We start from the raw sequence: 16,347 nt of genomic DNA on the forward strand, positions 1-16,347 counted from the left end.
AAAATATCATTGGCTATATTAATTTTAGACAAAGGAGGCTTCAGAACCAGGGGAATGCTTCATAATAATAATACACAAGTTCATAAAAAAGACATAATCCTAAATGTATGTGCAACTAAAAGAATTTCAAAACATATGAAGCAAAAACTAACACAACTGAAAGGAGACAAATCTCAATCACGATTATGGATTTCAACAGCTCTCAATTAAAAAAACAAGTCAACAAGAAAATCAGTAAAGACAGACAAGACTTGACCAACACTCTCAAAAAACCTGACATTTAGAGAACCCTTCACCCAACAGCTTAATGAACATTCTGCTCAAGGCCCCATGGAACATTCTTCAAAACACACCACATTCTGGGCTATAAATAACAAGTCTCAATAAACTTACACTGAAATCAAACTGTTTTCCAACTGCAACAGAATTAAACTAGAAATGAATAACAAAAAGATATCTGGAAAACATTTAGAAATAAAACACTTAATAATCAACGTGTTAAATTAAAGTCAGGAGAGAAATTACAAAGTATTTTGAAGTGAATGAAAATGGAAACAACATATCAAGATCAGTGGTATACAGCTAAAATAATGTTTAGGAGAAAATTTTAAACACTAAACATTATAGTAGAAGACCGGTCAAAACCATTAATTGTAGGCTTCCACTTTAAGAAACTATAAAGAAACCAAATGAAAGCAGAAAGAAGGAAAGCAGAAAAAAGTAGAATTCAATGAATTTAGAAATGGGCAAAAGAGAGGAAAATCAATAAAACCAAAAGCTGGTTCTTCAAAAAGATCAATAAAATGGATAAACCTCTAACAAAAGGAAAAAAAGAAAGTAATGCCAAAAACAAAGAAGACAGATGCCAACTTGAATGAAATGGACAAACTCCTTGAAAGACACAATCAATGCTTACTGAAGAAACTGAAAATCTGTACAGCCTTGTGTCTATTAAAGGAATTTAATCTATACTTAAAAGCCTCCTCACAAACAAAATTCCAGGTCCAAATAGTTTCACTGGAATTCTACCAAAATTTAATAAAGAAATATTACCATTCTATACAAATTTTTCCAGAAAACAGACTGAGTCTATGATGCCAGCTTTACCCTGATACCAAACCCAAAGACACTGCAAGGAAAGAAACCTATAGACCAATATTTTCTTAGAATGCAGAAATCCTTAACATTTTAGCAAAATGGATCCAGCAATAAAACATTATGACCAAGTGGTGTTTATCCCAGGAATGCAAGGTTAGTTTAACGTTTAAAAATCAATTAATATAATTCACCATATAAACAGACTTTAATAAGAACTCTATGATTACATCAATAGAAGCAGAAAAACCACATGACAAAATCAACACCCGTTTTGGATAAAAATGTAGCAAACTAAGTACAGACAGATACTTCTCAACCTGACAAAGAACATTTACAAAAAACTAATAGCTAACATCATGCCTGATGAAAGACTAGATGCTTTCTGAGGTGATGAAAATGTTCTATATCCTGAGTGGTAGTGCTTATACAACTATAGAGTTCTTAAAACTCATACTGTATAATTAAAATTGGTAAATTTTATTGCATGTCATTTATAACAATAAAACTGATTTTAAAAACTTCCACAACATTTTCTTCAGGGTTGTTTAAAAGAAGTTTAGTCCTCTAAACAATGGTGTTGATTATATTTACGTTACAAGTTGAACCTTAAATATGGAGATGGCTGCGCCAGTCCATATTGAGAATTTGATATTCAATTCTTATACAACTGGGATCTTCACTAAAACTGATTAGCGTTAATCAGTAACAAAATCATATGTACTACTACATCAACAAAAGAACTAGCTCTAATCTTTTATATAAGTATTCTTTTGGTCTTATGGTACCTAAGTATATGTCTCACTAAGCACTTAAATATATAAACTACCTGCCAATTGACTGAACTAATTCAAATGTTGCTAAGAATTGAACTAGAAATTCATTTTATCTTACACTTGGAATTTACTCATTTTCCTCAAGCCAAATCATTCAACTACCATGAAAATATTCAAGAAGTGGGACTTTCTAATTACAAAAAAAAAAAAAAAGGGACAAAATGCAATCCATTATTACTTTATTGTTATTTTCTAATCACTACAGAAAAGTCTTGTCGAATTGCTCAGTCATACTCACAAGCCCTAATCATATTACTAGAGAAAATGAGATTTCTTTAATCTCAAAGCAGGTAGCTAACATTGTAAGAACCTCTGCATTTCTACTATGCTAAAGATGAGCAAAAATCTATAAAGAAATTTGCATAATACTTTGTTGAAGGAAAAAACCAAATGATTAAGGGCATATCCAAATACAGGCTCTATTAATTAAAGTTTACTAACTTAAGGAAGAAGATAGGCTATTTCAACTCTAATACCAGTGGATAACAGGTATTGTCTCATATTCTATTTGTTATTAAAACTGAAAGTCAGCACTTCTCACCAGACAACTAATATGTACATATAGAACTTAGCTGACAGTCAAGATTAAATGGTATGGCATACATACACCTAAGTAAAAATGAGCTTGATTTTTTAGATAGGACATGGGCATCCTAACTTGTTTATTTTTTAAACAATGCCTGTTTATGAAAAGAGCTCATTAGGAATAAATAAAGCTAAAATGAAATTAGCTCATGTTTTCAAACCATTAAGTTCTGTAGTCCTTTCAAATCACTAAAGCTTTATGGTTAATTTGTATTCATTTTAAGTGCAAATAAACATGACAATATTCTGCCTTTATTCCCCAACTCTGACTAGTCCAACCCTCAATGATAGTTTCACCAGACAAAGTAAACAAGAGGCTTATTTTTAAAACAATGAGGATATCTACACACTCCTTACAAATACAAGTCAAATCATACAAACCATATTAAGCCAGGGATGCTGAATAAATAGTAACATCACAAACAAGCTACCTCTTACGTATATTATATCATAAATATTGCTAAGAATTTTAAAAAGAAAAATTCATGTCTAAAATGAGTTAAAAAATAGTATTAGACTTAAAATGTTGCAAACATTCAAATTACTGATTTAAATCATATCTATGATTAAATAGTAGCATGATTTAATAAAATTATTCTAAATTCCAGAAAAAGTTTAATATTTTAGTGTTTGACTTAGCCATTTAATGAAGAGAAGTTCAACAAAAGCATCACTAATGACAAAACTGCTTTCAAATATCAGATGGTTACATCTATAATTAATACTCAAGATAATCAACCCTAATGAGAATGATACACCTCTTTCAAATTTTAGCTTGAATCAGGAACATCTGACAAATTATTGGTGTAGCAAAAGTGAAATTTTAAATCAAACCTCTTACAATGATACTTCTATCCTACCTGTATCTTCAATAAATTCCACACATTTTTCAACAAATAGTGGTATGGGCTTCTCAGCTGTAACCAGATCCTGGAGGGGCATCCCAAAGTAATTACTTTCCCAATTTCTACGTGTTGGTGGATTGAAGTTCTTAGTTTTCTTTTTCTGCTATAAGAAAACATATTCAGGTTAAAACCATTAAAATTAATTTTCTTCAGAATAACATTAGTATTAAGCAATGCACATTTTGTATCAAAAGAAATATTTAAAAGCCACATCCAACCTTAATGTCCATTAAAACCGGGTTCACTAAGCAAATTCTGCTAGAAGCAGCAACTTGACCAGGGGAAGAGACAAAAGTGAACAGATTAAAAAAATGGCTGAATAGAAGAAACTTCTCCCTTTGGAAAATAATAGAAAACTGGATAGGCAGGGAAATTAGAAAAGATCACTTTTCAATGCCAAGTGAAAAGGAGAAACTAGGAGTAAGCAATGCTCAATTCTCAGTTTAAGTGTGGTCTGTTAACTGGTGCACGTTACTTGGTCTTTGGGGGAGTTCCAAGTGAGGTTTTTGTGCATAGCTATGCTAGTAAGAATATAACACAGCTTTAATTATTGATTATACAATGAAGCTATGCAACTCCATGAGCTTTTATAGTCCCATCATTTGTCCCTTATTTTCCCATTTTCTTCCTCTATATTGACTCTATTTCTTAAATATTAAGACAACTTTTATAAAAGAAAGTGACATCCCAGTGGGAAAGGAGATGTTAATTCTATTAAAAACATCTTATTACACACCAAAAAAAGATAATTTTTATAAGTAACAGACAAAACATTTTCACAATAGTAAAAAAACAAAATTATATAAGAATTTTCAAAGTTTAATTTCAATCTTGCATTGGGAGAAAATGGGTTCTTAACCAGTGACTGAACATCTCAAAAACCTAAGGAAATACTGTCTGGTACTCAACCCTTAAGGAGATTTTGAGTCAGTCTTCCTTAAGTAGGGTGTATTTATATTTGTCATAAGTATTGCTACTGACTTACAAATCAGATAAAAACATACCATTTCTAATCAAAACTGTGTGGGGGGGGGGGGGCAAGTGAGGGAGCACAGTCAGAGCTTTCAATGCTTAAAGAAACAGTCCTAATTTTAATTTCCAGTTCTTTCCAGGAGTCTCTCCTTGGGATGGATTGATCTTTTAATGTGTTCTTCCAAGTTATGCAACTGATACCTTGCTTAATCAATTAAGTCCTTTCTTCATTTCAATTTCAGGCTGCCCTACCTAGCAAACTTCCAGAGCTCATGAAATCCAACTTCTAAATCTTCATATATTATCCCTCTGGTGATACAGATTACATAAACTCTTGTAGGTACAGATTACATACAATATATCTAGTTGTCTGGAATGTTGCCAACGAAGCACTGGACTACCTGGTCTGGCTCAAGACCTAGCCCACCAAGTCAAGTAGTGCGGATCCTTCCTTACTCCTTACATGATCCTTCCACTACCACCACCACTAAAATACAACAATATGCAAGAAAGCAGAGATGAAGAGATTGTCTGTAATTTCAAAGCTGAGGTAGGGATACAGTGGCTGGGTCCTCTTTTTTTCTCAGGATCACTAAGATGCTTGCCAGCCTGCAAACTACTAGCTGCACCATTTGATTACAAAAGTGAAAACTGAGGGCAAAGATGGATGTCTTTGTTTAGAGATAATACAGTGCTGAAAAAGATTACACTTAAACAGATTAATGAAAATAGCAATGCCTAGCCTATATGGCTGGAGCAACAGGAATAAAAAAAAAATCTTAATCTGCAATGACACCTAAAGAACAAAGTTGTAAGAAAAGTAAACTAGCTAGTCCTAACTGTTCCAATCAACTCTAAAGAAAGTCTCTTTTCATATTACCCTTTAGGAACTAATCTAAACTCTGAATACATCGCTAAAATTGGGGGTAGTTTTCTCTGGCTTATGCTCAGGGAATATCCCCCAAGATACCTAAAGTTACAAGGGCAAGTTACTTAATAACACAGTTACACCAAGATTCAGCACCAGTAATCTGAGGCAATGCATCCAGGCATATAGCATGGAATTGCTGGCAAACTCTAAAGGGATAATATACTAACATACAACTGCCCTGACAATCAAGTTATAGTTCATATATTGTGGGAAAAAAGCATAAAAAGCCTATGTGACTTTACCAATTTTTCTACTAATTTATATTGCTACAAAAGAAAATTCTATGTAGGAAAATAGTTTTGAATTAGACATTCCTCTATTAGCTTTTATGATGAATAAAAACGTATACAACTTTTTTTCTGTAAGTGATAGTTCTTAACCATAAGAATCACTTCAGGGAGTTCTTTAAAAATGTGAATTTTGAAAAACTCTACATAATTCTAATATACAACCCCTAGTTAAGAGTTGCTAATCTATAGCTACAAATTTATACCAATTCAAAATAATTTATCTAATTTAAAATTTATTTCATAAATTAAACTGTCTAAGGCTAGATGATTACAACTGCTACAAAATGCCATAAAGGTTCTCTGAAATGCAAGAAAAAGATGAAGCATATGGTTATTTGGTCATTTACATCTACAGCTTTTGACGAACTGTTAGTCAGAAGTGGCAGGTCCCAATAAATAATTGTGCCAGTAGAAAAATAAGATCTGATTTATGATAATACAGCTTTTGATTCATTGCTACATTCATACAAATCTTAATTTCTGCTTAAATGCAAATACTCATTTTTTTTTTTCCTGGCCACTTAGGCAAACCTCATGTCTGCAAAAGCATTTCCAATAAAATAAACATTCCACTTCACAAATGATATAAACAATGTTATCAATTAAGTGTTCAGCAGATATTAAAAACTATCATTAGGATAAGTAAGCAGCACCAGGAAAAAGTATATAAATAGCTCTTTACAGCATTTGCTCTTCCACTTCAGCAATATCAGCAACATAACAGGACAGCATCAAGCAACATCCTCAAATATTCAATCAATACTATTGACATAATCAATAACATTGAAAAAAACACAATACCTCAATTGCTTTATATGTAACCAACAAACTGAAGAAAACTTTAGTAGCAAAAAAACAGTTGAGGCTTTCAAATAATAAACCCAGGAAACAGGAAATTTTCGACTTCTCTATTCTCTTAAATTTAAGATGGGATTCTTGAAATAAAAGATTAAAGAAGAAATGAGACAACCAGAGGCAAAATGTAAAGAAAGTGAAGGAAAAAACCCATTAAAGAAATGAATACCTCTCTTTAGTAAAAGACTCAATATGATTGAAAAAATCAGAATAAAGTGAAAAAGATCATCAGAGTTCTCTTTTCTACTGTATCGTTTCTCTGACACACACCAAAAAACACTTTTGCTCCCATTTTAAAAAGAAGTCAATCTTCCTCTCCCTGCTAGCTACTGCTCCATAATTCTATTCCCTTTTGCAGAACAAAGTCTACATAAACCATCTATACTAGCTGTCTCCAATTCCTCGCCTTCCATTCCCTCTTATATATACTCAAATTAGTCTATCACTCTCATCACTCCACTAAATCTGCTCTTATTAAGGTCACAAATGATTGTTTTGCAATAGCCAGTTATCAGTTCTCATCTTAACCTTTCAGCAGTCACTCTCTTCAGTGGACTTCAGGAAACTACCTCTATTACCTCACTTGTTCTCCCCTTATTAGTCTCCTTTGCTGGTCCCTCCTCAGCAACCTTGTAATATTGTGAATGCCCCAGGCCTCAACCCCTGTCTCTTTTTCTCAACATCTATAATCACCCTCTGGGTAATGTCATCCATATGCTGATAACCCAAATTAATATTTCCAGCTCAGCTCTTTCTCCTAAATTCTAGACTCATGCAAAACATTCTACCTGACATATTCACTTGAATGTGTAAGAGATTTCCATCCTTTCAGTTGCCAGGCTAAAATCTTAGAAGTCATTTTTTGATCCCTCTTATTTTCTCACACCCTACTTCCAAATGTATGAGATCTTAACCATCTTCACTGCCAAATCCCTGGTCCATACAGCTATCACCATTTCACATATATAGATTACTGCACTGACTGCTCAATCAATCCTCCCTGCTTCGACCACCATTCTCTACAGACCACTCTCAATAAAGCAGCCAGAATGATAGTGACCCACAAATAATGGCCTTGAAGGCCATATACAATCTCGCATGCCTTCAACTCTGCCCTCATATATTCTGACTTCATTTTCCTCTACTTTCTCCATCATTTTACTCCCTTTCCTCCAGCTACATGACTTATTTGTTTTTTTAGCATGTGACACACGCTCCTAATTTAGAAATTTTGCATTGGCTGTTCCCTTTACCTTCTCAGTGAGGGCTACACAGACTATTAAAAATTGTAATCTACAGCCTGTCTTCCTCTATCTACTGCCCAGTACTTCCAATTCCTCTTACAATGCTTTTCCTACCCATGACACTACATAATTTCCTCATGTATTATCATCATCATAATCATCATTATTTTGGTGTATGCCTGCTACAATCTGAGCTCCACACAAGGGCAATGATTTTTATCTGCTTTGTTCATTAACACACTCCAATGATCTGGAATACTTCTTGTGAAAAAGAGAAAAGTGCAAAGACAGTCGAGGTCTCTTCTGAAATAATGAATTTAATTTGTAGATTGAATGATTTCACCATGCACCAGGAAGGATAAACAAATAGGAGTAAACCATCAAGTTACAGACATATACTGCTGAACTCAGTGAGCTTCAAAAATCCCAAAAGATTTTTAGGCAGACGAAACCAATGACTAACAATGGAAGGAAACTATCGGGCTAGCCTCAAAGTTCTCACAAAAACTTGGAAAGTCAGAAGAGTCTTCTATAGAAGAGAATATTCATGGAAAAATGATTTGTCAAAGATTTTTTATGTAGCCAATATGTCATCCAAATGTGTGTAACAAGCAACTATAGACTTTTTCTCAAATACGTAATATTTAATATTTAAATAATAGCACTCTCAAACCACCTTCTTAGAAATCCTAAACACATAATGAAACATCATCAGGCAGAGGAGGAGGATAGAGGGATAAATTAAGAGTTTGGGATTAACATATACACATTACTATATATAAAATAGATAACCAACAAGGACCTACTATATATAGCACAGGGAATTATACTCAGTAGTTCATAATAACCTACAAGGGAAAAGAATCTGAAAAAGAATATATATATATAAATAAATAATTGAATCTCTTTGCTGTACTCCTGAAACTAACACAACATTGTAAATCAACTATACTTCAATTAAAAAAAAAAACCCATAATGAAACATCATCAGTAATAAAGAATTAACATTTGGAAAACCTGTGCTTTGTAAAACATAAGAATAAACACTGTATAAGGTTAAACACAAAACTAATTCTAAGTTACAGTGGTACACCTATTAAACAGAATATAATCTACAATTTCGTGGGTCAAGCTACAAAATGTAAAAATAATACAAAAGCAGGCCAGAACCAAAAGCTTCAACCTACCCTAAAAAAGGCAGTGGTGGGGGGAATAAAATATAATGTAATTATGCTAATGCACAACAGGGTATCACGCTTTATTATGAAGGAGGAGTAAGGATGATAAACTGAAATGGGGATTCAACATAAACTTAAAGATAAAAATTAGTAGAACACAAACTAATAGTTCCTTTATTTCTCTCTCTCTCTTTTTTTGCTGATGAAGAATAAAAACAGAAAAGAAAAAAGCAAACTAAAACATAAAAGCAAATGTAAATGGATTAAGATCAGACCAGCTATAAAAGACTCTCAGACTTGGTACAAAAGTAAAAGTGACTAACCACATGCCATTTAAACAGACTCCTAAAAATTGAAAACAAAATATTGGAAAGAGTAATGATTTTTTTGTTTTTACAAGAGCAATGTTAACACTGTGGCTGTCTTCAAAGCAAAAAGCTTTAAATTATGCAAAAGAAACTCACTTGACAATTATCCAGAATTCAATCCACTGAGTCGCAACAACAAACTATAACAGAAATATGTACCTCTATGGAAACAGAACAAGAAATTTTAAATGATCTCCTTTAGTCCTTGTCAGATCAAGTACACCAAAATTAATGATAATAAAGAATAAGAAGGTTGATTTTAACAGATCTGCATATATTGATATATGTTGCAGTATAAGAACAAAATAGTATAATCCCATTCCATCAAAATAAAACATTTATGTTACTATTATAGCAAAAATTAAAAAACAAATAGCAAACTGTTGACAATGATCCTCTAAGTTTATAGGAGGGTATAGAAGGAAAGACAAAGAAAAGGTTGGGGGGAGGTTATACAGAATTTTCACTGTTTAAGTTGTACATTTCCTTTTGTAAAGGAAGCACTTTTTGGAAAGATAAACACTACTTGTGTAACAAGGAAAAAAAATCAAAAATTTAAAAATTATGTCTATGATATATAAATTTCAATACTCTTTTCAAAAAGGAAAGAAATAGGAAATCAAATTTCTCCCCAATGGCTTCCAATTTGAGTATACTCTGTCCCACACCCAAGAAATTCTCAACACATCACAGCATGCTAAAAAAAATTCTGAGAAGTTGTGCAATTAAAGAAACTCATGTAATCACAAGCACTACCTATCCTCTCTCTTCCTAATGTCGTCAACTCACAGTTCATTGGAAAAGACACATAGGAACTCTCGTTTCTTCAGTTACACCTACAATGAACCCACATATATATCTCTACCCTGATTTATCTTTTCCTTCCTATGATGATAACGCCTGTTCATGTAAGCCAATACCCCCTCCCTTCTTTTATAGCATTAATCTGTCCCTCTCCTGGGTCATTCTTATGAATATACAAATATAATATCTCTCATTTTTAAAAACAAACACGAAAACAAAACTCTCCTGTGATCCCATATTAAACTCTAATTACTGCCCCGATTCTTGATCCCTTTCATAGAAAAACTTCTTGAAGATGTCATCTACATCTACTATCTCTACTTTTCACATTCCATTCACTCTTCCCCCTACTTTCTCTCTGATTCCACTAAACTGCTTGTCAAGATCAGATACTTCGGCACTACCAAATCAAAAAGAAACTTTTCATTCCTCTTGAGCTCTCAGCAACATTCTTTCTTGATTACTTTCCTCCTTAAACACTTGCTCTCTTGGGCTCCCACGTTACTGCTCTTTACCAGGTTTTTCCTCTTCTCTAAGGATTCCTTTTTCAGTTTCATCTGCCAACAACTCTTCCTGGTCTACCCAAACTCAGTTCTGAGCCCTCCCTTTTCTCTAGCTATTCTCTGTCCTTATGTGAATTTATCTAAACCCATAGCTTTATCCTTTTATATCCTGATAAGTCTTCCTCTGAATACCAGATTCATACATCTAACTTTTATACTTCCACTGGAATGTCAACATAGATATTTTAAAAACACAATATAAAAAGCACAAAACAGATGTCTTAATTCTCTCTGGTCTGAAACCTTTCACCCTTAACCTTCTTTACTATCTCAATAAATCTAAATCTACCCAGTTGCTTAAATCATAAATTTCAGAATTGACTTTGATTTTCCCTTATTCTCCATAGCGAATGCATAAGAAGCCCTGTTCGTATGACTTCCAAAATGCTCTAGAAACTGTCCACTTTTCCTTTTTAGTACCTATACCTTGGCATATTTAGCATATAGTGGGTGCTGAGTCAACACTAACAGAAGCAAACAAAATTATAAACAGGAACCAGAGAAAGCCTTTACCATATAAGACTTCTGTTAATAAACATATAAAGTATTGTTGGCTTATTTACCAGTTATGCACACAGTTTCATTATACGTAATTCTTTTTTCCTGTGGGAGTCATTATATAGATGTACATAAAAGCATCTGAACCTAATAAAATCAGGATTCATACAAAATAATGGTTCTTATAAAACTACAAAAATAATAGCCAACTCTATGTGAATTCATTTGGATATAAGGTAACGTACTTTCAACAGTGCGTAAGAACTGAGCACCTCCCATGTGCATAACATAATGCTAGGTACTGTGCAGGATAGGATACATAAAGCTACACGTGAAAAACTGTAGAGCAAACACATGTGAGCCAACACACACACTAGTACACACAAACCTGGGGGAATCTAAAGATCTGTGGGTCACATGAATGTCAATACCCTGTTTGTGATATTCTACTAGTTTTGCAAGATGTTACCTTTGTGGGAAACTGGGCAAAGGGAGCATGGAATCTCTGTGCATTATTTCTTACAATGCTATGTCCATCTACAATTACCTCAAATTAAAATTATATTTTTAAAAAATGGTCATTTCAATAATCCAAGTAAGAAGTTATGATAACCTCAGCTAAAACTGTGACAATGAAATGGAAACAACATATTTTATAGCAGAATAAAGATCAGATAAGTAAGATAAAAAGCAATAGCGTGTAGCTTTGACCCACAGTACCTCCTTCCTGAAAATACATTCTTACCCAATCTTGGTGAGAATAGGGAAGTAATATCTATGACCTGTGAGGAAAAGCCCGCCTTCCCTAATGAGCAGGTACAAACATGCCTTGTATGACTGACTTCTAGAATCTTACAGGAATTTCCTTAAAGTCCACATTTGACTACAAAGGGTTTCTCAACTTCAATATTATTGACATTTTGAATTCAGGGTGTTTAGCAGCATCCCTGCCCTCTATCCAACAGATACCAGTAGCAAATCCCCATCCCAGTTGTGACAGCCAAAAATGTCTCCAGGAATTGCCAGATGCTCCCTGCAGGTCAAAACTGACCCTGGTTGAGAAACATTACGCTAGGCTAATAAAAACAAGGACTAAGAACTCAAGTTTGGGAGACGGCTACAGATATAGCCCTGGGAAGTCTGAGACTTTAAAAAAAAGTCAATACATAATTCAAGATTGAGAATCACTACTTCACAGTACATAAAGATGAACGATAATCATAACTGCCCTCAAAAAAGCTCACAATGTAGTAAGAAAAACAAAAATTATTAAACTACAACAATAAAACCATGAGGGTGAGTCAAAAATTATCTGCACTCTGGCTGCAGAATTTACCCAAGTTTTAATATACCCAGGGTGCAGATAATTTTTGACTCACCCTCGTACTATAAAGTGATTACTTTATGTGGGAAAAATAAGTATTACACCACAGCAATATAAGACGTCTTTAATGGGAGCCAGTACTCCATGGAGGTCTACTCAATCTTTTTTTTTTTTAATTCTATAAAAGCTGTTAGGTGGCTGAGAGTCCAAACACCTTAAAAATCAGGGATGTTGTGAATGCTCTTTCTCATCCTTTAACCTAACACTAGGTGAAAAGAGGGAAGAGAAAATAACTGGGGGCAAATGAATGTGGTCTGGGTTCTTTCATATACTAATCAGACAAACTGGTTCTTGCATTGATTCACCCGTAAGTTGACATCTTCCTATAAAGCACTTCAACATCTATTATCTACCTAGCAGGTATTTATTCATGCCGTTAATAACTTTATTAGCAAAAAATTAAACCTGGAGTCACCTGGAGAGACTCCTAGTGAGACATCTAGTTATTCAAGTTAAGGATGAGTAGATTTCTTCCCAACTTTCCTAAATACATATTTTCAAGTGTATTCAAATGAAAATAAGTTTTATATTATAGTTAGCATTTCTTTTTTTTTAAAGGACTTCTATTGAGATACAGTTAACATACAATAAACTACATATATTTGGAGTGTACAATTTGGTATTTTTTTTCTTATTAGTAATAGCATTTCATTCTTAAAACCACTATTTCTCCGTTTGTGTCCCATGTCATCTGTTAGGTTCTTTCTGTTATTCTAACGACTGCCAATCAGAGCATCAGTAAAGAATGAAGAAAAATTCAAGTGTGTTCTCCTCTTCCTTTATATTCAACAGAGGTTCTAGAGTCCATGACTTCAGAAAGTATATATGAAACCGTTAAAACACTACTAAAATTTTGTGAATGTGCATTTTTTCAGGAAAAATACCCAAACCTTTCCTCAGATTTTCAAAGGCTAAGAACAATTTCAAAAAGAGCTCAAAACAATCACACACACACACACACACACAAACATATGCAAGGTGTACCTTTTATTTGGACAAAGTTAGATTCTAACTCAAGACCACTTTTCTCACACCCTTATATTTTGTTGTAAGAACTGTAAACATCAGAAATTACTAAGTTTAAAAAGCAGTCCTCCTTTCACTGAGGTTTCTCTTCACACAGTCATAGATTAAGTTCTATTGAGGACTCTTTCAACATATCAGCTGAGATGACAAGAAAATATTACAGAGTTAAAAATCATAAAACTGTACCTATTGTGGAAATAACTCTTCTAGGGTTGAGTGAGATGATTTGTAGTATATAAAATTTTGGAACACATAAAACTGACAACCCTATAAACTCACTTATAAGTCTTGGAATAGTAACAACTACCCATTGATATAAAATTAAGAGTAAGAACACAATATTCTGTTATAGAAGTGCCTCCTTGATAACTGTAGTCTAAAAATTAACATCATGAATGCGCTGCAGAGGAAACAGTAACTTCAATAATTTGTACTATGTCAGTTTTTGCTAAACATTCAACATGCTGATATGAAAGCTAAGAAAAAACAAAGTTTGAATAGAAAGCCACACTGAAGACATTTATATCTGCTTTTAAAGTAGTGAAAAGACGCATACCACTGACACAATCATTTAAATTCTTATTAGAACACATCAATCAAAATATACTTTAAAATCTAACTCATCTCGGGCTTCCTAGGTGGCGCAGTGGTTAAGAATCTGCCTGCCAACGCAGGGGACACGGGTTCGATCCCTGCTCCAGGAAGATCCCACATGCCGTGGAGCAACTAAGCCCATGCACCACAACTATTGAGCATGCGCTTTAGAGCCCGTGAGCCACAACTACTGAGCCCATGTGCTGCAACTACTGAAGCCCACATGCCTAGAGCCTGTGCTCCGCAAGAAGAGAAGCCACGGCAATGAGGAGCCCGCACACCACAATGAAGAGTAGCCCCTGCTCACCGCAACTGAAGAAAGCCCGCGCACAGCAAAAAAAGACCCCACGCAATCAATAAAATAGATAAATAAATAAATAAATAAACATATATAAAAAAAAACCTAACCATTTCATTACATTTCATTCTGAATTTGAGGAGTAATAGATTATGGTCAACCCAACACAGAACAAATTCAAAGTGTTTGCAAATAGTAAAATACAGGCATAAATACTCACATTATATATCCACACTTATGTCATACCATAAATTTGTGTCACCAGCACCAAAAATGCTACTAAAGAAACCAATTTTAACTTTATGAGAAATTTTAGAAGCACCTTAGAACAAATCAATCAGAGGCAGAACACATTTAAGTCAATTAGCCAGTATGAAAGCAACAGAAATTGTTACTAAGATACCTAAAGTATGAGGGTGAGTCAAAGATTACTCACACTCTGGCTGTAGAATTTATGGAAGTTTTAATATAACCAGAGTGTGGATAATTTTTGACTCACCCTTGTAAATGCTTTCCAAATGAAATGAGAAATATGAAAGAACCAAAAGTTTTACTAACCTTGATGAAAATATAAAATGTTTAATTTTCAACAGTCAAATGTACTAGACTGAATTCCTGAAAGCAGAGCCCATGACCAATACATCCCTATATCCTTAGCTTTGGACAGTGTTCAAGCATTCAGTAAGATGCTTGTTGAATAAAACGACAGTTTCCGAGTCAAAATAAATATAATTATTAAAAAAACACATAAATGGTTCTTTCACTACCACTACAGAAACAAGCCATATACTCATACTGACTTCAACTGATCATAGTACAACATACTATGCTAGGCCATGGAGATCAACTACAGACAACATATAAATCTAGACTGCAGTAGACACTGCGGTTTTCATCCCTTAGAAATTACTCTAATTTGGGGGAAGCCAACCTCACCCAGAGCTCTAAAGGCTCAGGTCTACATTCAACAGCATAATTCTGTTCCCTGGGCTAGATTTTATTGCTTAGGAATGGATACAAGACCCAACTCACGGCAATGAGACTGGAAAAGATACTGGTTGAGGAATCTCGGAAAGCAGTTTTCTCATTCTTCTGAACATACTTCCTTTATAAAAGTGACCCTCACTCTCTCCCCTAAAGAAGTGTCTGCAAGGTAATAATGGATATAATGGGCACCCTATTATCAACTGCCCAGAAACCTAACCAAGGTACTCCCCCCAAAATAGGTAAAAAGTAGAAAACCTGAAACTGTCAAGCAGTTCAAGACTTTGTTAAATTACTTAGCTCATTAAACAAAGTGCCAACTACCCTATCCACGTCTGATCTGTAAGTACTGCTCTTCCTATAGTAAGCTTTTTAAGCATCCAATTTTTATTTAGCCTTAATTATAATTCTTTCAAGAACCTCAGACGTGAACACCGACAGTCAATTAAGTGACTGTCAAGAGGTTAAGTGATATACACTAAAAATAAAAAGCAAACTTACCCTATAACTTATACATTTTGATATAGACAAACAGCAGTTCAACACAGACATATTTTCATATATTTCATTACTTTTGTATCTGGAATGAACAATTTACAGGTCAAGAGAAAATTCTGGTCACCACTGTGTGGCTAACAGTATTTTCAAAAGGCATTTTACTTAATAAAGACTGTGAGGTTCTAGAAGTCAGAAGTCAAATAATTCTAAACTTAAGATTTACTATACTCTAAAGGATCTACTGTATTAACAGCTTGGTATCAATTCACCATTTACTAATACTAAATTAACATCTTGGACTCAATATATACATGTAGGTATCTCTTCAGTTTTTTGAAGAAAACATACCTATTTTTGGTATTCTTCCCTAACAGGTTCCAAACCCTACTATAATGGCTAAAGCAGCAGAATCTTCTAAGGTACTATCTGATAGAGTGGT

At 33.9% G+C, this 16,347-nt stretch overlaps 1 protein-coding gene across 5 annotated transcripts in view; it reads right to left on the reverse strand.

The window, feature by feature from the left end:
• The window catches only part of ARHGAP5 (Rho GTPase activating protein 5), a 76,569-nt gene that overhangs the window by 40,505 nt on the left and 19,717 nt on the right, over positions 1 to 16,347 (reverse strand). For 4 of the 5 annotated variants that reach the window (XM_057720940.1, XM_057720939.1, XM_057720941.1 and 1 more), the window contains exon 3: positions 3,377 to 3,524. In XM_057720940.1, coding sequence (XP_057576923.1) covers positions 3,377 to 3,524 — 148 coding nt within the window. The remainder of the gene's footprint in view (positions 1 to 3,376; positions 3,525 to 16,347) is intronic. The other variant, XM_057720942.1, reaches the window with a different exon arrangement.

The sequence above is a fragment of the Hippopotamus amphibius genome, chromosome 2 (genome assembly GCF_030028045.1).
Source record: "Hippopotamus amphibius kiboko isolate mHipAmp2 chromosome 2, mHipAmp2.hap2, whole genome shotgun sequence".
NCBI classification, from domain to species: domain Eukaryota; kingdom Metazoa; phylum Chordata; class Mammalia; order Artiodactyla; family Hippopotamidae; genus Hippopotamus; species Hippopotamus amphibius.